This window comes from Macaca mulatta, chromosome X (assembly GCF_049350105.2).
Source record: "Macaca mulatta isolate MMU2019108-1 chromosome X, T2T-MMU8v2.0, whole genome shotgun sequence".
Lineage (NCBI taxonomy): Eukaryota > Metazoa > Chordata > Mammalia > Primates > Cercopithecidae > Macaca > Macaca mulatta.
The window spans coordinates 143,208,291-143,233,091 of record NC_133426.1 but is presented as its reverse complement, the minus strand read 5'-3'; the positions used below and the strand labels follow the sequence as shown (position 1 = coordinate 143,233,091).

General features: G+C 43.9%; 1 protein-coding gene and 1 non-coding gene across 13 annotated transcripts in view; both read left to right on the top strand.

The window, feature by feature from the left end:
• Positions 1-8,848: 8,848 nt before the first annotated feature.
• RBMX (RNA binding motif protein X-linked) overlaps positions 8,849-24,801 on the top strand; it is a 96,456-nt gene continuing 80,503 nt past the window's right edge. For 6 of the 12 annotated variants that reach the window (XR_013413069.1, XR_013413068.1, XR_013413067.1 and 3 more), the window contains exons 1-9: positions 8,849-8,977; positions 10,119-10,249; positions 10,444-10,550; positions 11,436-11,607; positions 13,171-13,323; positions 14,236-14,350; positions 14,439-14,564; positions 14,652-14,734; positions 17,548-17,632. Coding sequence is in view for 5 of the 12 variants with exons in the window: in XM_015128308.3 (XP_014983794.2) it covers positions 10,141-10,249; positions 10,444-10,550; positions 11,436-11,607; positions 13,171-13,323; positions 14,236-14,350; positions 14,439-14,564; positions 14,652-14,734; positions 15,371-15,681 (1,176 nt within the window). In the remaining 7 variants the exon portion in view is untranslated. Of the gene's footprint in view, positions 9,061-10,006; positions 10,250-10,443; positions 10,551-11,435; positions 11,608-13,170; positions 13,324-14,235; positions 14,351-14,438; positions 14,565-14,651; positions 14,735-15,370; positions 16,438-17,547; positions 17,633-19,472; positions 20,716-24,801 lie in introns of those variants that run through there. The other 6 variants (XR_013413066.1, XM_015128308.3, XM_077989402.1 and 3 more) reach the window with 6 other exon arrangements.
• Positions 10,297-10,368, top strand: LOC114675222 (small nucleolar RNA SNORD61). Its single transcript, XR_003726312.1, has one exon. It is a non-coding gene; the product is annotated as a small nucleolar RNA SNORD61 (small nucleolar RNA).

Sequence of the window (24,801 nt, the reverse complement as noted above, 5' to 3'; positions counted from 1 at the left end):
GAAGTTGGAGGCCGCAGTGAGCTAGGATCACACCACCGCACTCCAGCCTGAGCGACAGAGTGAGACCCAGTCTCTTAGAAAACAAAAACAAAAACAAACAAAAAACGATGAAGAGTCTGGGCGTGGTGGCTCATGCCTGTAATCCCAGCACGTTGGGAGGCTGAGGCGGGTGGATCACCTGAGGACAGGAGTTCGAGAGAACAGCCTGGCCAATATGGTAAAACCCCATCACTACTAAAAACACAAAAAATCGCTGGGTGTGGTGGTTCATCCCTGTAATTCCAACTACTCGGGAGGCTGAGGCAGGGGAGTCGCTTGAAGCCGGGAGGCAGAGGTTGCAGTGAGCCAAGATCACACCATTGCACTTCAGCCTGGACGACAAACCGAGACTCTGTCTCAAAAAAAAAAAACAAAAAAGGCCGGGCGCGGTGGCTCAAGCCTGTAATCCCAGCACTTTGGGAGGCCGAGACGGGCGGATCACAAGGTCAGGAGATCGAGACCATCCTGGCTAACACGGCGAAACCCCGTCTCTACTAAAAACACAAAAAATTAGCCGGGCGAGGTGGCGGCGCCTGTGGTCCCAGCTACTCGGGAGGCTGAGGCAGGAGAATGGCGGGAACCCGGGAGGCGGAGCTTGCAGTGAGCTGAGATCTGGCCACTGCACTCCAGCCTGGGCGACAGAGCGAGACTCCGTCTCAAAAAACAAAACAACAACAACAAAAAAACAAAAACAAAAAAAACAAAAACAATATATTAATCTGGGGAGCATACAAATATTTAAACCATAGCACCCCTTCAATAAAATGTTTGCACCAGGCAAGCAGGGACTGTTGTCTTTTTGTTCACTGATGTATTCCCAGCACCTAAAACAGTGCTGGCACATAGTAGGCATTGAAAAAATATGTGCTTGGCCGGGCGCGGTGGCTCAAGCCTGTAATCCCAGCACTTTGGGAGGCCGAGACGGGCGGATCACGAGGTCAGGAGATCGAGACCATCCTGGCTAACACAATGAAACCCCGTCTCTACTAATAATACAAAAAAAATAGCCGGGAGTGGTGGCGGCGCCTGTAGTCCCAGCTACTCGGGAGGCTGAGGCAGGAGAATGGCGGGAACCCGGGAGGCGGAGCTTGCAGTGAGCCGAGATCGCGCCACTGCACTCCAGCCTGGGCGACAGAGCGAGACTCCGCCTCAAAAAAAAAAAAAAAAAAAAAGTGCTAAAAGAATGAATAAATGTATAAATCGTCTTCATGACAAGATTATAAAAGCATCTACCCATTTTTTTCTAGTCTTCAATGGTTTTAGTGTTTACATTTAAATCTTTGAGCTGAAATTTATTTTGGAGTAAAAAGTGTGGCATGGATCCAGATTTTTTTTCCCTTCAAATGGCTAATTGTCTTGACACAATTTATTAAAAAATTCATCACACCCCCTCCCCACCAAATGTTTCTTTTTTCTTTTTTATTTTTTAAATTTTTTTTCTTTTTTAATTTTTTATTTATTTTATTTTTAATTTTTAAATTTTTTTATTTTTGAGACGGTGTTTTGCTCTTGTTGCCCAGGCTGGACTGCAGTGGCACAATCTTGGCTCACCACAACCTCTGCCTCCTGGGTTCAAGCGATTCTCCTGCCTCAGCCTCCCGAGTAGCTGGAATTTCATCATGCACCACCATGACCGGCTAATTTTGTAATTTTAGTAGAGATGGGGTTTCTCCACGTTGGTCAGGCTGGTCTTGAACTCCTGACCTCAGGCGATCTGCCCGCCTCGGCCTCCTGAAGTGCTGGGATTACAGGCGTGAGCCACCACATCTGTTTTTTTTTTTTTTTTTTCTAGACAGAGTCTTGCCCTGTCACCCAGGCTGGAGTGCAGTGGCACGATCTCGGCTGACTGCAACCTCTGCCTCCTGGGTTCAGGTGATTCTCATGCCTCAGCCTCCCAAGTAGTTGAGACTACAGGGGCATGCCACCACCCCCAGCTAATTTGTGTATTTTTAGTGGGGATTTCACCATATTGGCCAGGCTGGTCTCAAACTCCTGACCTCAAGCAATCCACCTGCCTTGCCCTCCCAAAGTGCTGGGACTACGGGCATGAGGCACCATGCCTGGCCCAAATGTTTCTTAAGGCATACTTTGGTTCCTTTTAATTGGATATGAAGTTTGGTTAAAATGCATCGTCTCCATTGTGGAGAAAGATACAGTAGAATTTTATCTTTATTTAGTCAGTTCCAATATAGATACCAGAGCCATATGTTGGTTAAAAAGTTTTCATTTCTTGCTCTTTGTAGCTAAGCTAAGTAGGCTATCTTCTGGATGGCGGCTACTTAAAGTGGTTTGGAAAGTTTCCCAATTTTTAATCACATCTACTTCTTCCTTCCCTTCTTCCTTCCTGCTTTGCTCTAGATAACAGACTTTTTTTTCTTTTCTTTTTTTTTTTTTTTTAAAACATGTGGCAGGGTTATCTTTCTGTAGTTTGGAGAACGAGCATAACTGGAAACAGAGTGACATTACAAATGCCCTTCCTGTAAAAATGCAAGCCTGACAGGAGAACTTCAGTTTACTCATCCCAGAGTGATTCCCAGTTTGATGACTGAAAGTTTATTTCTTTTTCTTTCTTTCTTTTCTTTTTTTTTTTTTTTTTTTTGAGATGGAGTCTCGCTCTGTCGCCCAGGCTGTGTTGCAGTGGCGATCTCGGCTCACTGCAAGCTCTGCCTCCTGGGTTCCTGCCATTCTCCTGCCTCAGCCTCCTGAGTAGCTGGGACTACAGGCACCCGCCACCATGCCCAGCTAATTTTTTGTATTTTTAGTAGAGACAGGGTTTCACCGTGTTAGCCAGGATGGTCTTGATCTCCTGACCTTGTGATCCGCCTGCCTCAGCCTCCCAAAGTGCTGGGATTACAGGGGTGAGCCACTGTGCCTGGCCTGAAGAGTTATTTCTTAAATTTAGTTGGTTGCAACTTTTAAAAGTATGGGTTTGCATATTGTTATTCCTTTTTTAATATAAAATATGAGCCACTTGTATTTAAACCGGGATTTAAGACAAGGCCACCAGTTATTTGTTAAATACTTCCGGTCAGGTGCAGGGGCTCACGGCTATAATCCCAGCACTTTGGGAGGCCGAGGCGGGTGAATCACCTGAGGTCAGGAGTTTGAGATCAGCTTGGCCAACAGGGTGAAACCCCATCTCTACTAAAAATACAAAAAATTAGCCAGGGCCGGGCGCGGTGGCTCAAGCCTGTAATCCCAGCACTTTGGGAGGCCGAGACGGGCGGATCACGAGGTCAGGAGATCGAGACCATCCTGGCTAACACAGTGAAACCCCCGTCTCTACTAAAAAATACAAAAAACTAGCCGGGCGAGGTGGCGGGCTCCTGTAGTCCCAGCTACTCGGGAGGCTGAGGCAGGAGAATCGCTTGAACCCAGGAGGTGGGGGTTGCAGTGAGCTGAGATTGCACCACTGCACTCCAGCCTGGGCAACAGGGTGAGACTCCATCTCAAAAATCAAATAAAATAAAATTATAATCAAAACTTCCTATGCACCCATCTCATGCTGAGTGCCATGAAGAATAAGAAGAGATTGCAAGTCAATTCAGCCATTTATTTAGCACTGATTATATTCCAAGGTTACCCAGTAGTGAAGTAATATCGTTTGACTCAGTGTATCTGTCGATCACTGAGATGGCATCTGAAGACAAAACAATAAGGCAAAAGAAAGATTATAGCAAAGAAAAAAAATGCAACTACATTTAATGACAATATAAAAGAGTAAATAGAAAGAGGCAAAGAGAAAAATCTAGAAGATCCATGAGGAGGAGGGATGGGATTCGGAAATTACTTTTGGGCAGTGTGAGACCTGCTTATCCAACTGCCTGTTGGCCAGAGTCCCTCACACTCAGCACGCCCACGTCCCCCTCTCCTGCATTACATCAGCAATACCCTTCTGATTTGTCTCCTTGTTTCCTGTCTCTCCCTCCCCCAATACAGTCTCCAGACTGCAACCACAGTAATCTCATTAAGATGAAATCTGATTACCATACTCCACCTCTTAAAAAGGCTCCCCTCTCGGCCGGGCTCAGTGGCTCACATCTGTAGTCCCAGCACTTCGGGAGGCCGAGGCGGGTGGATTACCTGAGGTCAGGAGTTCAAGACCAGCCTGGCCAACATGGTGAAACCCCATCTCTACTAAAAGTACAAAAATCAGCTGGGCATGGTGATGGACACCTGTAATCCCAGCTACTTGGGAGGCCGAGACAGGAGAATCACTTGAACCTGGGGTGCGGAGGTTGCGGTGAGCCGAGATGGCACCACTTCACTCCAGCCTGGTCAAAAGAGCGAAATACTGTCTCAAATAATAAAAAAAAAAAGGCCGGGCGCGGTGGCTCAAGCCTGTAATCCCAGCACTTTGGGAGGCCGAGACGGGCGGATCACGAGGTCAGAAGATCGAGACCATCCTGGCTAACACAATGAAACCCCGTCTCTACTAAAAATACAAAAAAGTTAGCCGGTCGAGGTGGCGGGCGCCTGTAGTCCCAGCTACTCGGGAGGCTGAGGTAGGAGAATGGTGTAAACCCGGGAGGCGGAGCTTGCAGTGAGCCGAGATAGCGCCACTGCACTCCAGCCTGGGCGACAGAGCGAGACTCCGTCTCAAAAAAAAAAAAAAAAAAAAGAAGGCTCCCCTCTCTAATGCCCTTCGGATCTAGTCAGTAGCACTCTGCTTCCCCCTCAAGCTGCTTCTTTTTCCTCTCTGTCCCTACTGGACGACATGGCCAACTGATCCCCTCCTACAATTCCTTTAACTTAGCCATCCCTACCCCACCCACTCGCTTTTGGTCCTTGGAAGTGGTGTTTGCACCCAACACCACCAGCATGCTACTTCTCCTCCCCCACATTCCTGGGTGTGAACTGCAGAGGCCAAAGTGAGCTGGTCTACCGGGATGCACATTTCCTTTTTGAGACCCAAGAGGACAGGGTTATCTATTGTCGAGCCTGCCCCATTCTGCCCAAGACTAGAGGAGACCTGATTTACACTCAGAGCCTACAGGAGAGTCCTGTAGTCTCTGTTTGGATTTGAGACAGAGAAAGAGAGTGCCTGCTTCCACAGGGTGAGGGATTTATCCTGGCTCCCTCTGGGGGTACAGGTTCTGCTTGCTGAGCCTGGTGTTTAAGTCATTTTTGCCAATTCTCAAATGGCTCCAGACTCGATAATTTACATAACTCATTCAAAAGGCAAATGAACATGCCTTTTGATTTACTTTTTATTATTTGGCTGGGGGGAAAAAAAAACAAGAACAAATATTCTCGTCCTACTGGGCATTACTCCCCCTATTAATGTTAATAATTCAGAGCTGGTTTCGAAGCTCCTTGGGGGCTTTTTACCCATGACCTGAGTATTATTTACTACAACCTGCCTGGCATATATCAAAATTCACCATGGGCAGGTAATTGTAACTATGAAGAAGAAAAGGGCTGGCACGGTGGCTCATGCCTGTAATCCCAGCACTTTGGGAGTCCGAGGCGGGCAGATCATCTGAGGTCAGGAGTTTGAGACCAGCCTGGCCAATATGGTGAAACCCTGTCTCTACTAAAAATACAAAATTAGCTGGGCATGGTGGCGCATGCTTGTAATCCCAGCTACTCAGGAGGCAGAGACAGGAGACTCACTTGAACCGGGTAGGCGGAGTTTGCAGTGAGCCAAGATGGCGCCAGTGCACTCTTGCCTGGGCAACGAGAGCGAAACTCCTCAAAAAAAAAAGAAGAAGAAAAGTGAAAATTGTCCATAAATTCTACCACTCCAAGATAAACTGGTAACATTTTGGCATATTTCCTCCCAGTTGTTTTGTCTCCACATATTTTTTTAATAGCTCTTATTATGTGATCTTGGGCCTTCTTTTCCCACTGTACTTTCTTGTTTGGTGGTTTCATACATTCTGATGGCTTTTATTACATCTCTGAGATGATAATTTAGCACAGATCTATGCTCTGAGCTTCAGATTTTTCTGCCCCTATATCCCAAACTTGCTCCTCTGAAACCATTTTCGTAAATGACTGTTACCATCTGTCCCACTAATACCAGATACTTGGAGTCATCCATAATGATTTTCTGTTTCCGCAATTCTTCCCCACCCCTTTCCCATCTGTCTTAGTCCATTCCTGCTACTATAACAAAATACCATAAACTGGCTGGCTTATAAACAACAGAAATTTATTTCTCACATTTTTGTAGGCTGGTAAGTCCAAGATCAAGATGCCGGCATATTCAGTGTCTGGTGAGGGCCCACCACCACCAGTTTTCTGGTTCATGTAAATGGTACCTTCTCACTGTGTTCTCACATTGGTGGGCAGGGGCCTCTTTTATAAAAGTGTTAATCCCATTCATGAGGACCCTGCCCTTGTGACCTAATCTTCTCCCCAAATCCCCACCTCCTAATGCCATCACCTTGGGTATTAGGATTTCAACATATGAATTTGGGGGATGACACAAACATTTAGACCATAACACCATTAATTGTTAGACATAGTCATCTAACAATTGTTCTTTCCTCCCCGTGTCCACTGCCACCACCCTAATTCAAGCCACCATCCTCTCTTTCTGGTCTGCTCCCACAGCCCTATTAGTGTCTTTTTCCCCACACTTAACCCCTACAGTCATTTAATGGGCTCAAAGGTCCTGCCAATCTTGGCTCCCTCATTTCATGCCCCTCGAATTCTTGTCACCTGGCCCTCTTTCTGTCCCTTGATATATGCCAAGCTCTTCTTCTCTACTTTGTGCTTAGTATTCTCTTCTTTTCCTGAAGGCTTTTCCCTCAGCTGTTCCCATAGCTAGTTTCTTCTCTTCCTTCAGTTCTGATCTCCAAAGTCACCTCTTCACATAGACCTTCCCTGATGTTTTAATCAAATTTGTTCTCCCTAATATTGTCCATCAAAGCAACTAGTTTATTTCCTCCCTGGCGTTAATCACAACATGACATTCTTTTGTTAATTGTATTCAATTTCTTTCTTTAACACAAAAATTAAGTTAAAAAATTTTGTAGTTTCCCCCTAACAAGTAGGATGGGCAGATGAAATATAGAATGCTCAAATTTGAATTTCCGATAAACAGTGAATTTTTAAAATATGAGATTTGGGACATAATATACTAAAAAAAGTATTTGTTATCTGAAATTTAAACTTAACTGGGCGTCACATTTTTGTTTTCTTTTTAGACGGAGTCTTGCTCTGTTGCCAGGCTGGAGTGCAGTGGGATAATCTCGGCTCACTGCAACCGCCACCTCCCGGGTTCAAGCAATTCTCCTGCCTCAGCCTCCCGAGTAGCTGGGGCTACAGGCACACGCCACCACGCCCGGCTAATTTTTTAATTTTTATTTTAGTAGAGACGGGGTTTCACCATGTTGCACAGGCTGGTCTCAAACCCCTGAGCTCAGTCAATCTGCCCACTTCGACCTCCCAAAGTGCTGGGATTACAGGCGTGAGCCACCGCGCCCGGCCGCGTTCCATATTTTTATTTATTTATTTTTAACAGCTTCGTAGAATAAATTAGCGTCCCGCATTTTCTTTTTCCTTTGAGACGGAGTCTCGCTCTGTCGCCTGCCCAGGCTGGAGTGCGGTGGCGCAGTCTTGGCTCACTGTAACCTCCGCCTCCCAGTTTCAAGCGATTCTCCTGCCTCAGCCACCTGAGTAGCTGCGACTACAGGCGCGTGCCACCACGCCTGGGTAATTTCTTGTATTTTTATTTTTATTTTATTTTTTTTGAGACGGAGTCTCGCTCTCTTGCCCGGGCTGGAGTGCAGTGGCCGGATCTCAGCTCACTGCAAGCTCCGCCTCCCGGGTTCCCGCCATTCTCCTGCCTCAGCCTCCCGAGTAGCTGGGAACAGGCACCCGCCACCTCGCCCGGCTAGTTTTTTGTAGTTTTTTTAAGTAGACACGGGGTTTCATCGTGTTAGCCAGGATGGTCTCGATCTCCTGACCTCGTGATCCGCCCGTCTCGGCCTCCCAAAGTGCTGGGATTACAGGCTTGAGCCATCGCGCCCGGCCAATTTCTTTATTTTTAAAAAGAGATGGGGTTTCACCGTGTTAGCCAGGATGGTCTCCATCTCCTGACCTCGTGATCCACCGGCCTCGGCCTCACAAAGTGCTGGGATTACAGGCGTGAGCCACCGCGCCCGGCCTCGTATTTTCATTTCTTAAATCCGGCACCCTTACCCACAGGCCTGACTCTTGTCTTTTCCTGGGGTTTCATCTTCCTGGCCTAGCCTAGAGCCCACTATTTACAAGGTGCTCAGTAATTGTTCTATGTGAATTAACTATCTGCATGCTGTTTTGTATGTTTTTTACTCATCTGAAATTTACATGTATTTATTAGAAATGCCCACACCCACTAAAAACACTTGTTAAAGACAATTTTTGAAAATATATTATATTGCCAAAACTTCTTTGTTTTCCGTTCCTGCAAAATTGGTATAGTAGGAGTATCTTCCCTTATCACATTTTGACAATTAGAAGAGTTAATGGAAAAGTAAAAGTAAAGTTTTGCATCGTGCCTGGCCCACTAGGCGCTCAATAATTTCAGTTCTGTATTAAATGAAGCCTGTGCACCATTTTAGAGCAAAGCAAAAAAAGCGCGTTTGTAAAGAACGGGTGGGGGTAGGGAAAACGGTTAGAAAGGTCCGCCGACCCAACACGGAGGGCCCGGGAAAAAGGGAGGAGAGAAGAGTGAGTGACAGAGGAGGCAGCCAATGGGGAGACTGGGAACTACTTCCCCCCTCCCTTTGCGTTTCAAATTCTAAGCTCCGTTTCCATCCGGGTCCTTCAGCCTCGTTCCCGGGCAGTATAAAGTTTGCTGTCTCCTTTGTTCGCCCTCGTTGCGCAGTAGTGCTAGCGGCTTCGCGGTTTGGTCCTCCGACGGAGCAGCCGCCACTGGTGCTGAGCTGCTCGGAGGCCCGTGTCGGCGAGCTCGTTGGAGCTTGAACCCATTGTCACCCCTCCGGTACGTGTCTCCTTTCCTCAGTCCGTTTTTCGTGACACTCTCGCCGTGTTAGGACTGGGGATTATATCTCCCTGGAGATGGGGGTGGCGGGCGCCATTTTAAGAACCCAAAGGTTCCGACCTATTTAAATAAAGCAGAAGGGGTCGAGGGAAAACAAATGAGGGGGCCCGTTTGGTTGTATGCCTCTCGAGAAAGTTTGGCTGCCGCCTGCGGGAGTTGGTAGCGGAGGTCGGGGCTTTGTAGGCTGGAGCGGGGCGAGGAGCGACCGCACCACCGCGATACCTGCATTGGTATGGCGCTGGCGCTAATGATGGGCATGTGGACTTCCATGCGGGCTGCGGGCTACGTATTCATTGGCGGCCCCGGAGAAGAAGCCCTCTGAATGTTCCCAGCCAATGTTGGTGGTAAAAGTTAGTCCCCTGACCAGTGTCAGTGGTTCTGGGTTGAATCCAAGTGTCGCCATTTTGTCTTTTACACGCGGTTTTTAATGACGAGTTTTAATTAGGTTCCGCTGCAGTCACGGAGTGTCGAGTGTTAGTGTGTGCGTCCGCGTTCCGTTACTTAATAGGAAACGAGGTTGACAATTTGTTTTTATCTTTTTGGCTGGATAGTAGAATTTTAGGTAGGGCGGGGGCCGGTGGAGAAGAGGCGGCATAACTTGGCTCAAACTTCACATTTCTCCTTGGATTTAGTAGGGAATTCTAAATAGGAAAAGAGGACGTTGGAAGAGGGCTTGGTGTTAAGGTCCTGTGCCTGGCCTGTGACCTTGGGAGTCTTTTAAAACCCCATCGTTAGGAAGGGCGTGATGAGTAATTGAATCTTTCAAAGGCAACAGAACTAGAACTAGAAGTTGGTTTTTCAGATGTTAAGCAGCTGTTGCTTAAGAACAGCTATGGGTGGTCAAGGGTAGTGGTGAGAGTTAAACTGGCCCTTTTAACCAGTTTTATGTAAATTGCATTGTTACTAATCTACTTAATTCAAATTGCTTCCTACTGTGACTGAGGCTTAGTTTGTTATCCCTTTCTTTAGTTATTAAGAAACAATGGTTTTAGTGGAAAATATGAAAAATGTGCCAAAGTAAAAGTGTCCAATAAACTTGAGGAACTTTTTGCAGTGAGGTAATACTATTCCTTTTCAACAGACTCACCGGCAAAAAAAAAAAAATGGTTGAAGCAGATCGCCCAGGAAAGCTCTTCATTGGTGGGCTTAATACGGAAACAAATGAGAAAGCTCTTGAAGCAGTATTTGGCAAATATGGACGAATAGTGGAAGGTGAGTTGTCTGGCAGTACAGGCTGGGCTATGATAATTAAAATATAAGCTATGATGAATTTGATTGCATTGATCGTCTGACATGATAATGTATTTTGTCCTCTAAGAAGTTCTGAGCTTTCTGTTTACACATTTACTTTGGTTATTTCATTTGAACTAGGGTAACGCTTTATTTTTCTGAAAACTACTTTTTAGTACTCTTGATGAAAGACCGGGAAACCAACAAATCAAGAGGATTTGCTTTTGTCACCTTTGAAAGCCCAGCAGACGCTAAGGATGCAGCCAGAGACATGAATGGAAAGGTGAGATTGTCTACCCAATGGATGATAACCTGTTAACAGTGCATAACATAACATAGTTGCCCAAGTCTGGTCTAGGGCAGCTTTTGAGTTTTCGTCGTTTTTCAGTATATACCTGTCTGGGACTCATCCTGTTTGTGATCCCGTTCCAAAGAGTATTCTGTAATTGCAGAACCAAATCTGGTAGTGAGTTATATCTTACGCTGTTAACATTCTCTCGGTTCAGAATAATTATGACATTACGTGATACCTTTTTTTTTTTTTTGGTAGTCTCCCTCTATCACCTAGGCTGGAGTGCAATGGTGTGATCTGCCCACTGCAACCTCTGCCTCCCGACTTCTAAATGATTATTCTGCCTCAGCCTCCCGAGTAGCTGGGATTACAGGCACGCGCGACCACACCCGGATAATTTTGTATTTTTGGTAGAGACGGGGTTTCACCATTTTGGCCAGGCTGGTCACAAACTCCTGATTTCAGGTGATCCACCCGCCTCAGCCTCCCAAAGTACTGGGATTACAGGTGTGAGCCACTGCACCTAGCCAACATGATACATTTTGTCTTGAGATCCATAAACCATATTTTGATAACTTGGCTTTTAGTTTTGATAACAAACTGATACCTACTTGGCCTTGTTTTAAATTTTACCATACAGTAATGCAGTGGATTCACGTTATGTTTCAATCCAGACCATCAGTATCATTTTCAAGTATTAAGAATTTTAAGTGGAAAAGCCCCATTTAACTGGCTATATTTGCAGTGTTTTTTCTTAGACTAATTAGTGAGCAACACTTATCCATAACTGTATTTTGAAGGACCCGTTAGTGTCTTAGTGCATAGTAGATGTGCAAATTGTTTAAATCTTGATTTAACCATATCTTTTTTTTTTAGTCATTAGATGGAAAAGCCATCAAAGTGGAACAAGCCACCAAACCATCATTTGAAAGTGGTAGACGTGGACCGCCTCCACCTCCAAGAAGTAGAGGCCCTCCAAGAGGTCTTAGAGGTGGAAGAGGAGGAAGTGGAGGAACCAGGGGACCTCCCTCACGGGGAGGACACATGGGTAATAACTTGCGTAGACCTCGGGTTTGGTGTGTAAGTTAGGGACTGCAAGCTCCCACCAAATGGATGCTTTGGTTAAGTCCTTGAGGAAAGGTGCCAACTTTTGAAATTGACAACACTTGTTCATCTATCAAAGTGATTGCCAGTTGAAAGCATGGGAAGCATGTGAGATTATAGTGTTAGACCGTGGACAGTGTTACTTCTTGTCCAAGTAGTTTACTCTGTAGGAAAGGCATTTAAAAATTGATAAGCCAAGGTGTTGGACATGAAAATGAAATCATTTTTCTTTTATTTATTTATTTTTTTTGAGATGGAGTCTCGCTCTTTCACCTAGGCTGGAGTGCAGTGGCGGGATCTCAGCTTACTGCAAGCTCCACCTCCCGGGTTTACGCCATTCTCCTGCCTCAGCCTCCTGAGTAGCTGGGACCACAGGCGCCCGCCACCTTGCCTGGCTAGTTTTTTGTATTTTTTAGTAGAAACGGGGTTCCACCGTGTTAGTCTCGATCTCCTGACCTCGTGATCCACCCGCCTCAGCCTCAGCCTCCCAAAGTGCTGGGATTACAGGCTTGAGCCACTGCGCCCAGCCCATTTTTATTTTTTAAAGTTAGCTGGGCATGGTGGTGGGCGCTTATAATCCCAGCTACTCAGGAGGCTGAGGCAGAAGAATCACTTGAACTCGGGAGGTGGAGGTTGCAGTGAGCCGAGATCGTGTCACTGTACTCTCCAGCCTGGGGGAACAGAGTGAGACTCCTCAAAAAAAAAAAAGTTTAAGACTACCTTCAGTTCTTACTTCCCCAGTCTATATAACTGCACTGCATGTTCCGTCAAGTACAAGTGAAACTAGACTAGCCAAATTAATAATGGTCATTTTTGTTCGTTCGTTTGTTTTTGGGAGACAGAGTTTAGCTCTTGTTGCGCAGGCTGGAGTGCAGTGGCACGATCTTGGCTCACAGCAACCTCTTCCTCCCAGGTTTAAGTGATTGTCCTGCCTCCGCCTCCCGAGTAGCTGGGATTACAGGCATGCACCACCACACCTGGATTTTTGTATTTTTAGTAGAGACAGGATTTCACCATGTTACGCTGGTCTTGAACTCCTGGTCTCAGGTGATCTGCCTGCCTCGGCCGCTCAAAGTGCTGGGATTACAGGCCTGAGCCATTGTGCCCGGCCTAATGGTCATATTCTTCATGAAGCAAAGGAAATTTTGTAGTGGCCGAGTTTGGTGGTTCACGCCTGCAATCCCAGCACTTTGGGAGGCCGAGGCAGGAGGATCACAAGGTCAAGTTCGAGACCAGCCTGGCCAGCATGGTGAAATCCTGTATCTGCTAAAAAAAAAAAAATACAAGAAATTACCTGGGCATGGTGGCGCACACCTGTAATCCCAGCTACTCGGGAGGCTAAGGCAGGAGAATTGCTTGAACCTAGGAGGCGGAGGTTACAGTGAGCTGAGATCCCGCCACTGCACTCCAGCCTGGGCGACAGCGAGACTCCGTATCAAAAAAAAACTCTCATATCTTTCTTGATTCTTGTGAGTAGTAATATTTTTCTTTTCTATTCTTGATGTAGATGACGGTGGATATTCCATGAATTTTAACATGAGTTCTTCCAGGGGACCACTCCCAGTAAAAAGAGGACCACCACCAAGAAGTGGGGGTCCTCCTCCCAAGAGATCTGCACCTTCAGGACCAGTTCGCAGTAGCAGTGGAATGGGAGGGAGAGGTAAATGTTCCATGTATGACAATCTGTGCTACTACTGTAACAAAGAATTGAGAGGTAAATGATGCTTAAAAGTTTAATTGGCTGGGCGTGGTGTCTCATGCCTGTAATCCTAGCATTTTGGGAGGCCAAGGCAAGAGATTGAGACTATCCTGGCCAATGTGGTGAAACCCTGTCTCTACTAAAAAAATACAAAAATTAGCTGGGCATAGGGTGGGTGCCTGTAATCCCCGCTACTTGGGAGGCTGAGGCGGGAGAATTGCTGGAACCTGGGAGGCGGAGGTTGCAGGGAACCGAGATGATGCCACTGCACTCCAGCCTGGCAACAGAGAGACTCCCTCTCAAAACACACACACGCACACGCACACGCACGCGCACGCACACACCCCCCTAGCTTTATTTGTGGAGTCTGGGCGCGGTGGCTCACACCTGTAATGTTGGTACTTTGGGAGGCTGAGGTGGGCGGATCACGAGGCCTGGAGTTTGACGCTAGTCTGGCCAACATGGTGAAACTCTGTTTCTACTAAAAATACAAAAATTAGCCGGGCACGGTGGAGGGTGCCTGTAATCCCAGCTACTCCGGAGACTGAGGCAGGAGAATCACTCGAACCCAGAAGGCGGAGGTTGCAGTGAGCCGAGATCACAGGACTGCACTCCAGCCTGGGTGACAGCGAGACTCCATCTCAAAAAAAAAAAAAAAAAATTTTGGTCATGTGTTCTAGGTGATCTAGATAAATGGAATTAGCACTGAAAAAAATTTAAAATGTGAATCGGAAATTCTAGAAAAAATGAGATGATCTAGCCTCCGTAATGTCATCTTTGAAGTCAGTCTCGTTTTCATAGCCTGAATGTAAGTTCACGTTTTAACTTCTTTCTCTGACTGTGTTTAAAAAAAGTGATGTAATTTTCCTTAAGCTCCTGTATCACGTGGAAGAGATAGTTACGGAGGTCCACCTCGAAGGGAGCCACTGCCCTCTCGTAGAGATGTTTATTTGTCCCCAAGAGATGATGGGTATTCTACTAAAGACAGGTAATAGAAAATTGCAGCTTTTTAAATTAATAATTAAGGTTGAAGGAAAGCTTATCAAAAGCATGAACCAAAACTTTTGTGTTTGTAGCTATTCAAGCAGAGATTACCCAAGTTCTCGTGATACTAGAGATTATGCACCACCACCACGAGATTATACTTACCGTGATTATGGTCATTCCAGTTCACGTGATGACTATCCATCAAGAGGCTATAGGTAAGTGACTGCTTCTGTGGCTTGCATGTAAGAAAAGTTGCTATAAAAGTTGATGCTCTGGGACTTAAAGGTTTCTCTTTAATTTAGCGATAGAGATGGATATGGTCGTGATCGTGACTATTCAGATCATCCAAGTGGAGGTTCCTACAGAGATTCATATGAGAGTTATGGTAAGATACTGGTTAAGGGTCTTGAGTATCACCAGCTTGAGTTTTTAGGTTCGTGAGCCAGTTTTTTAGGCTGCGTGGTGCTTGCTTTTTAAAGGGATGTTTGCTTGCTTTTAAAGGGGTAACTTTATCAGCTGGGCTTTTCCTAGTTTTGTGAGGGGCTTTTTTTTTGTTTTTCTAAGTTTCTTTTGAGGCTGTTTGCTTGCTTTGGAGGGGATTTTGCTTGCTTAAATTGGCAGCCTTATGTGTTTTCCCCCAACAGTGAAAATACAATTTAAAAATTTTATTAACAAGATCAAATATTTACCATTGCAATATGAAGGCAAGTTCTACAGTTCAAAATTGCAACTTATCACTGGAAAGTGGCTGAGTGTCTACTATAAAATAACAAGCTCTCTGGAATATCCTCTTGAAATACACACCGTCTTCAGTCTTTTCAAACAAACATTAAAATGAATCCATTTCCATATCTCAGCAGATGAGCAAATCCCTGTTATGGCCAGCAATGGCAGAGTTTAAAACCTCCCACCCAGTTGAGAAAGTAAACTTTTAATACAAGAATTCTGTAAATTCAGATTTAAAATGTTGTATATATACAATTTATAGTGTTGCCATATTACCTGACCATTGACCCTGCAGGTAACTCACGTAGTGCTCCACCTACACGAGGGCCCCCGCCATCTTATGGTGGAAGCAGTCGCTATGATGATTACAGCAGCTCACGTGACGGATATGGTGGAAGTCGAGACAGTTACTCAAGCAGCCGAAGTGATCTCTACTCAAGTGGTCGTGATCGGGTTGGCAGACAAGACAGAGGGCTTCCCCCTTCTATGGAAAGGGGGTACCCTCCTCCACGTGATTCCTACAGCAGTTCAAGCCGCGGAGCACCAAGAGGTGGTGGCCGTGGAGGAAGCCGATCTGATAGAGGGGGAGGCAGAAGCAGATACTAGAAACAAACAAAACTTTGGACCAAAATCCCAGTTCAAAGAAACAAAAAGTGGAAACTATTCTGTCATAACTACCCAAGGACTACTAAAAGGAAAAATTGTGTTACATTTTTTAAATGCCCTGTTAAGTTTCCCTCCATAATTTTTATGTTCTTGTGAGGCAAAAAGTAAAACATGTTTAATTTTATTTGACTTTATGACATTGCTTTTCAACAAGCAAATGTTCTTGTGAGGCAAAAAGTAAAACATGTTTAATTTTATTTGACTTTATGACATTGCTTTTCAACAAGCAAATGTTAAATGTGTTAAGACTTGTACTAGTGTTGCAACTTTCCAAGTAAAAGTATCCCTAAAGGCCACTTCCTATCTTGATTTTTCCCAGTAAATGAGGCAAGCAATTCTAAGATCTTCCACAGAACATCTAGCCATCTAAAATGGAGAGATGAATCATTCTACCTATACAAACAAGCTAGCTACTAGAGGGTGGTTGGGGTATGCTACTTATAAGATTTCAGGGTGTCTTCCAACTGAAATCTCAATGTTCTCAGTATGAAAAACCTGAAATCACATGCCTGTGTAAGGAAAGTGCTATTCACCCAGTAAACCCAAAAAAGCAAATGGATAATGCTGGCCATTTTGCCTTTCTCACATTTCCTTGGGAATCTGCAAGAACCTCCCCTTTCCCCTCCCCCAATAAGACCATTTAAGTGTGTGTTAAACAACTACAGAATACTAAATAAAAAGTTTGGCCAAAACCAACCATGAAGCTGCAAAGGTGCTTGCTCTTACTGTTTCAAATTTTTGCAACTCTGTAGTGTCTCACTTTTAAAGGAACAGCTTGATTGCAAAGGAGAAAATAGATAAGCAATGAAGTTATCTCCAACTTCCTAAAGGCTTATGACTTCTAAAAAGTGAATCTATCAGCATTCCACATCAGATTTAAAGCATCAAATGCCTGTGAAACAGCAAAGATGGTAAGCAAAGCAAACTAGTTTTTCCGTCTAAGTCGAAATTGAACACTTACCTTCCTCATAGTACAGTGAAACATACTGTACCTCAAGGCAATGGAAATGCCTTCTAGATTAAAAAAACTTTTGGAGAAAAGAAATATTCAATAGCATATTAGAAGTCTTCCAAATTCAACACTTGGATTCTTTTTTTTTTTTTTAAGCATGTATGACACTTAAAGGCTTTATTAATAAAGCTGTTGTTTACCAATGGCGATCTGGGGCTTGGGAGGGGGTATTTTTTTCAAAGTCCATTTTTGATGAAGACCTTTAAACATGCTTCATATGTTTTAACATTTTTTTCAAATTAGTCTTTTAGTCAATATAGGAAATGGCTTAAGTTTGGGGTCCCCCTTTTTACCCCTGTAAGCCATTGCAAACTTGACATTTAGTTGGATGCCTGACTTGTTTTTAGTTCTATGAAACTACACTGTATGGAGAAAATCTATTGCAAGTGGTCTTTAAAAAGCAAAACCTGAGGCACCATGACCCAGGTCCAGCCATGAAGTTGAAAAAGATGCTCTTGAATATAGTAAACTTGAAGACCTCCAACTAAAAATCCTTATACTGCACTTATTCCTTCAAATAAGTTTTGTTCGTTCAACTTATGGATTTAACGTGGCAGTGCACCATTGGAACAGAATGACAATCCATAAGCCATGCAACTTAACCATTTAAGCCATTCCAGTCCATCCCGAGCCAGTGAATCTTCCACCACTTAAGAGAAGTAGTAGAACATGAAATATATTAAGCTGCAAGTCTGAACTTGCCTTTTCTCTCTGGAAAAGAGGGCAGTAATAGGCAAGTTTTAAAGAATTTCCTTAAGAGAGATAACTAGTTTTCATTTATTTAACTTTTGCAGGTTGATGATTATGCTCATTATGGTCGTGGAGTGCTGATTGATTCACAGTAGATAAAGCTGGCAGTAAGAGAAATCAAATGCTAAGGTAAGTGTTGAAAGCAGTGGCCTTTGAAGGTTTAAATGCTGTGTAACTACCACTTAGTTTAGCTGTGACATTGGCAAGATACTGTGGTCCTCATTTCATCTGTAAAAATAGTGCTTGGAATTGATGAAATTAAGTGCTTGAATGTGTAATATCTGCACATTTCATGGTGAATATAGAGTGAGGTTACATTTTAATGAGTGTGGCTCATTCATGCGATTATTCTTAGCTACTTTTGAACTCATAAAGCTTGCTAATAGCTCTTCATATGCAAGCATTCTCAACAGGAAGTACACACGTAAGAAGTTTGCTTGGCTGGGCGCCGTGGCTCATGCCTTTAATCCCAGGACTTTGGGAGGCCAAGGCGGGCAGACCACGAGGTCAGGAGTTAGAAACCAGTCTGGCAAACATGGTGAAACCTCATCTCTACTAAAAAAAAAAAAAAAAAACAAACAAAAAAACGGAGAGTGGTGGCATTCGCCTGTAATTCCAGCCACTCGGGAGGCTGAGGCAGGAGAATTGCTTGAACCCAGGAGGCAGAGGTTGCAGTGAGCCGAGGTCACGCCATTGCACTCCAGCCTAGGTGACAGAGCAAGACCCTGTCTCAAGAAGAGGAGAAAAAAAGTTTGCTCAGTGCATTTTGTAAAAGGATATACTCTCATTGTTACTAGTTAGTGCCTGCTCATTTGCACAGCCACAATACAAATTGACTAAATGTGGAGTTAATGATGCAACTGTGGCTGCAAGTTCCCTGTTTGATTAACATGATTTTGACATAATGATGACATAGTATGTAATTTTAATGTTACCAATTTTTTTTTTTTTTTTTTGAGACGGAGTCTTGCTCTGTTGCCCAGGCTGGAGTGCAGTGGCGCGATCTCAGCTCACTGCAAGCTCTGCCTCCTGGGTTCACGTCATTCTCCTGCCTCAGCCTCCCCGGCAGCTGGGACTACAGGTGCACGCTGCCACGCCCGGCTAATTTTTTTGTATTTTTAGTAGAGATGCGGTTTTACCGTGTTAGGCAGGATGGTCTCGATCTCCTGACCTTGTGATCTGCCTGCCTCGCCTCCCAAAGTGCTGGGATTACAGGCGTGAGCTACCAAGCTCAGCCGCCTGTGGTTGATTTTTAAAGCTTGCGTGTTCTTTTTTTTTCCTTTCTGAGGCAGTTTTGCACTTGTTGCCCAGGCTAGAGTGCAGTGGCGTGATCTCAGCTCACTGCAATCTGCTTCCTAGGTTCAAGCGATTTTCCTGCCTCGGCTTTCCAGGTAGCTGGGATTACAGGTGCCTGCCACTGTGCCCGGCTATTTTTTTGTATTTTTAGTAGAGATGGGGTTTCACTGTTGGCCAGGCTGGTCTTGAACCCCTAACCTCAGGTGATCTGCCTGCCTCGGTCTCCCAGTGTGCTGAGATTATAGGCGTGAGTCACTGCATCCGGCTTTCTTTTTTTTTTTTTTTTTGAGATGGCTTCTCCCTGTGGCATGATCTCAACTCAGCGCCGCCCAGGTTCAAGCGATTCTCCTGCCTCTCAGATTCCCAAGTAGCTGGGACTACGGGTGTGCACCACCGTTCCCGGCTAATCTTTGTACTTTTTGTAGAGACAGGGTTTCACTATGTTGGCCAGGCTGGTCTCGAACTCCTGACCTTGAGTGATCTGCCTGTCTCGGCTTCCCAGTGTTGGGATTACAGGCGTCAGCCACTGCGCCTGCCCAGAGCTTGCTTTTTAAAGCAATTTTATTTTTAGCTAAAACAACAAAAAATACATTTAAATGATAGTTTGGGGGGAAGTACTTCACAGTAAAACAAATACTATGTAACAGGATCCCATGTGTTTTTCATTTTACAGAGTTGTTGAAGCAGAAGGCGGCTGATTGTCAATAAGTCACTACAGTTGCATAAGCAGTGCTGTCAGAATTGGTTTGGTGCAGGCAATAGATTTTGCCTTCAGGGGTTCCTGTGGATCTGAGGAAGGCATCAGTGTTGATTAACACTCATAACTAGGGAGCGAGTGGTAGTTACTTAAAGCAAGTAATTGGCCAAATGGAAAAGGGGAAGTAATTAAGGAAATTGGTAAGTGGAGGTAGTCAGGAAGTTCTTGTGGTTCTTTACATAGATTTTACAGCTTTGGCTTTCATTTTGTTTAGCTAAAGTCACGGGGACAACTCTTCAATTTAGAACTTAAGTTGAATTATAAAAATGATGGATATAGGTGGTAGCTCTATTTAGTGAAGTGTCTGTCAGAAAGTGAAACATTTTTTGGTGGTGACTTATCCACAAACAGTTTAGTTGTAGAATAAAACTTATGATTGACATCTGGAAAGTAACCATGCTAAGATGGTAAGCACACTGGAAACATGTAGGCCACTTGGCTTTGTTTTGCTATATTGTTTTATAAGCCTACTTTACCTCCCAGTCTTGGAAACAAGTTTTAGTTTATTGGTTTGGAGACTAGAGCCAATAGTAGAATGCTCTCAAAGGAAACAGACTTGAGTTGTTAGATTAGAGGAACTAACCCAACTTCTATGATTTTTTTTTTTTTTTTTTTTTTTGTCATGTAGTTATGGCACTGTCTTGTTTGGAACATTTGCAACTGGGGATAGTACCACGTTTTTAACTCTCATTTGACAACCTACTACTAATCACAGACCCCAAGGTTAATGACCAAATTTATGTGGTTTTTGCACTTCCATAGTTGTCTCAGCCCAAACCTTCTATACTCTTATGATTACTTGAGTTACAGCTTCTGTGAGGACCTTTTGGCTCTTGAGATATCCTAAATATTTAAGGTATTTAGATATCTTTTAAGATAGTATAGGATATAGAGATTGTACCAAATAGGAATATTAAGTTCAAAGCAAGGAGTATGTTAAAATGACCAGATACCTGTTTGATAAATAGTTTACTGACCTAGCAGATGTGTGGAAAAAGAATCGGATCTTGATTCTTCTGGGTTTATACTGGTTGTAAAACGATACAGAAAATGTTTTCCTTGTTTAACTGGTAGTTGAACATAGAACTTGGGTATTATAGATCACTTTTCACTTTTTGGAATGTTTTGTATTGAAACTTAATAAAACTTTAACATGGCATCTTTTTTGTGGCAAGGGGCTTTTTTTTACTTTTAAGAAATTAGGGGTTTATGTTTTTAAGTGTTTTTCCCATATCTGCCTCCCCCAAACACTAGCTCTGTTGCATTGATGACACTTAATCAGTTTTGCATGGGAATGTCCAGAGTCATTGAGGCTGTTCATGTGACTAGGCCTCCCTTTTTTTTTTGAGAGTAAGCTTCGGGCGGAATGTAGATAACTTCAATCCTCATTGTAAAAGTTAAGTGGAAGCACAATCACACACCTAAGAAGCAGAGGCTAAATAAACCAGGAATCAACTGTAGTGTTTTTATTTAATTCCTGCTTAACTCTTCGGGATAAACAGGTCAGCAGCTACTCAGTTGTGGCTGTGGATTCTAAATGCTTTGGGTTAAGCGAAGCATATGATAATATGTTTATGAATTTGTAGTTTTCAGTTTCTTTATCTAGTGTCCTGTATATATTTGATTAGTTGATGTTCATTTGCATCTAAAACTGGACATTGCATTTGGGTTATGTAGTCAGTTGAACAGAACTCATCACGTGGAGAAAGATGCAGCTAAGCTTTAAGATGGGAGAGAAAGCCCTAAGTATTGTCATTCTGTAAATAGCCTCAGCTCTACACCTATTGTTTTTTGGGGGTTTATTAATGAGATGGAGTCTCGCTCTGTCCCCCGGGCTGGAGTGCAGTGGCGCCATCTCAGATCACTGCAACCTCTGTGTCCTGGGTTCAAGCGATTGTCCTACCTCAGCCTCCCAGGTAGCTGGGATTACAGGCATGTGCCACCATACCCAGCTTATTTTGTATTTTAATATAGACAGGGTTTTCATCATGTTGGCCAGCCTGGTTTTGAACCTCCTGACCTCAAGTGATCTGCCCACCTCGGCCTCCCAAAGTGCTGGGATTACAGGTGTGAGCCACCGCGCCTAGCCAACTCTATACCTATTGTTCCAGGAAAACATTACCCATCCCATCAGTACTATATGTTGTACATGTCAATATAATTCCTGAAAAATAACTTGAACTTTTCTATCAATGAGTTCAACTTGAATCAATTTTTAAAATAGCATTTAAATCTGAAATTGTATTAAGTGTACCGTTTTATGAACTGTGAGAAATGTGTACCCTATCAAGATAATTACCATCATCTCCAAATACTAGAGTTTTAGCCATGTATACATCAGTAGTTCCATATTGCCAAGTATGAGTGTAGTATGCTTTCCCATTCATGGAAACCTGTTTTTGGCTTTCATTCATAAAGTTGCTATAAATGTTCTTATACTAGTTTTTGTAATTACTGAGATGACAACGGGTACAGAATTGCTGAATCAGGATAGATGTACATTTTTGAGAGATCGCTAGGCATTTTTTCCAAAGTAATATTTTGGAAACACTTAGCCAATGATGTGTGAGTTATTAATCCATGCCTCCTCAGTATCTGGTGTTAAAGTTTAGTCCTTATGGTGAATTTGTGGCTCATCCACTGAGGAATGAGTAGCACTTAAAAAAAAAAAAAGTATATGGTGAAATGCACTGATCTCATGTACAGTTTGATCAGTTTTGAGAAATGCTTAGCACATCAAGACACAGAACATTGCTCCAGAAAGTTGTGTGTGCCCGTTCTCATTAGACCACCTCCCAACACCAGCAACAAACACTGACCTGGTTTCCATCATAAGATGTTTTTTGCATATTTTGATTATGTAAATTCTGTTGATGTAATTTATGTCTAGCTGCTTACAGAATGTTTTTGAGATTCATCCACATAGTTGCATGTATATTTTATTGTGGAGTAGAATTGCAGTGTATGACGTAACTATTGATGGACATCTGGGCTAGTTCCAATTTTTGGCTGTTACAAATTCTGCTTTGAGTATTGTACGAGTCTTGGACGTAACAGTTTCGTTTGGATAAATATCTTGAGTGGAATTCATGAAGTGACAGGGTAGATAATACAGTAATCTTCAACATTGTTGAAGATTTATTGAAGGGTTCTTGGAAAATTTAATAAACCAATTTTACCATAGGCTAATTAACACAAGAATTAAGTTCCTACAGCATATTTGTAGTTAGAAACGTCAGACTTTTTTTTGAGACATCATACTCTGTTGCCCAGGCTGGCGTGTAGTACCATTATGACTTACTGCAGCCTTGACCTCCCGGACTCAAGCAATCCTCCCACCTCAACCTCCCAAGTAGCTGGGACTACAGGCGTGTGCTACCATGCCTGGCTTGGTTTTTTTGTTTTGTAGAGACGGGGAGTCTCCCTTTGTTGCCCAGGCTGGTCTTGAACTTTGCAATCCTTCCTCCGCCTCCCAAAGTGCTGAGATTACAGGTGTGTGAGCCACTGCACCTGGCACCAAATAAAAGCCAAAACACATCTAATACTAAACATTGAAATAAACGTGAGCTGTGCATGCATTTAAGAAAAGTAGAGAAGTTGAAAAGCTATATAATTATTTGCCCAGTTCAATTTAAGAAAAATTGAAAAGCTATATAGTTATTCACCCAGTTGTTTCAGTTCAGAGTCTCAAGAAACTAGAACCTATGTAGCCAGCTGAAGGTCAACATGGTAATTGATCATGGCCAGGAGACCGTCCCATTGCAGGGCATGCTCACACCCACATTCAGTCAGATTGGAACCATTCAGACTTGCAAGTATACCTTTGGGATATGGGAGGAAACCTAGTACCCAGAGAGAAAGCCCATGCATACACAGAAAGGATGTATTAAACTCCACATAGTGGTCCCAGCCAGGAGTTGATTTTTTTTTTTTTTCCTCAACAAAATGATGTTGACCAACCAAAATGACTTTTTTTTTTTTTTTTTTTTTTTGAGACGGAGTCTTGCTCTGTAGCCCAGGCTGGAGTGCAGTGGCCGGATCTCAGCTCACTGCAAGCTCCGCCCCCCAGGTTTTCGCCATTCTGCCTCAGCCTCCCGAGTAACTGGGACTACAGGCGCCTGCCACCTCGCCCGGCTAGTTTTTTGTATTTTTTTTTTTTTTTTAGTAGAGATGGGGTTTCACCATGTTAGCCAGGATGGTCTCGATCTCCTGACCTCGTGATCCGCCCGTCTCGGCCTCCCAAAGTGCTGGGATTACAGGCTTGAGCCACCGCGCCCGGCCCAAAATGACATTTTTTAAGGACCCTGGTGTATGTTTAATTTTTAAGAAACTACCAATGTTTTCCCAAAGTGGTTGTACCATTTTATGCCCTCAGTAGCATTTTTTTTTTTTTTTTCATTTGAGAGGGAGTCTCTTACCCAGGCTGGAGTGCAGTGGCACGATCTCGGCTCACTGCAACCTCTGCCTCCTGGGTTCAAATGATTCTCCTGCTTCAGTCTCCCAAGTAGTAGGGATTACAGGCACCTGCCACCACACCCAGCTAATTTTTGTATTTTTAGTAGAGACGAGGTTTCGCCATGTTGGCCAGTTTGGTCTCTGATATCAGGTGATCCACCCTCCTTGGCCTCCCAAAGGGCTAGGATTACAGGCATGAGCCACCGTGCATGGCCTCGTTCGCAATTTGTGAGAATTCTGGTTGCTCCATAACATCCTTAACAACATGTGCTGCTGTTGATCAGCTTCATTTTAACCATTCTGGTGGGTGGAGTAGTATTGTGATTTTAATTCACATTTCCCTGATGACTAATGATGCTGAGCACTTTTTTAAAAAAGCTTTATTTGGGGATAATTTTAAATTTTCAGAAGTTGTATAGAGTTTTCGTATATGCACTACCCAATTTCCCGTAATTTTAATATCTTACGTAACTATGGTGTTTATCAACTAAGAGACTAATGTTGGTATGTTACCATTAAACTCCAGACTAGATTAGGTGTGATGTCTCGTGTCTGTCATCCCAGCATTTTGGGAGGCCAAGGTAGGCAATCACCTGAGCCCAGGTGACCAGCCTGGAGAACATAGTGAGACCCAACTCTACAAAAGAATACAAAAATTAGCTGGGTGTGGTATCAGGAACCTGAGATGGGAGGATGGCCTGAGCACAGGAAGTTGAGACTGCAGTGAGCCGAGATGATGCCACTGCACTCCAGCTTGGGTGACAGACCATGTCTTAAAGAAAAAACAGAC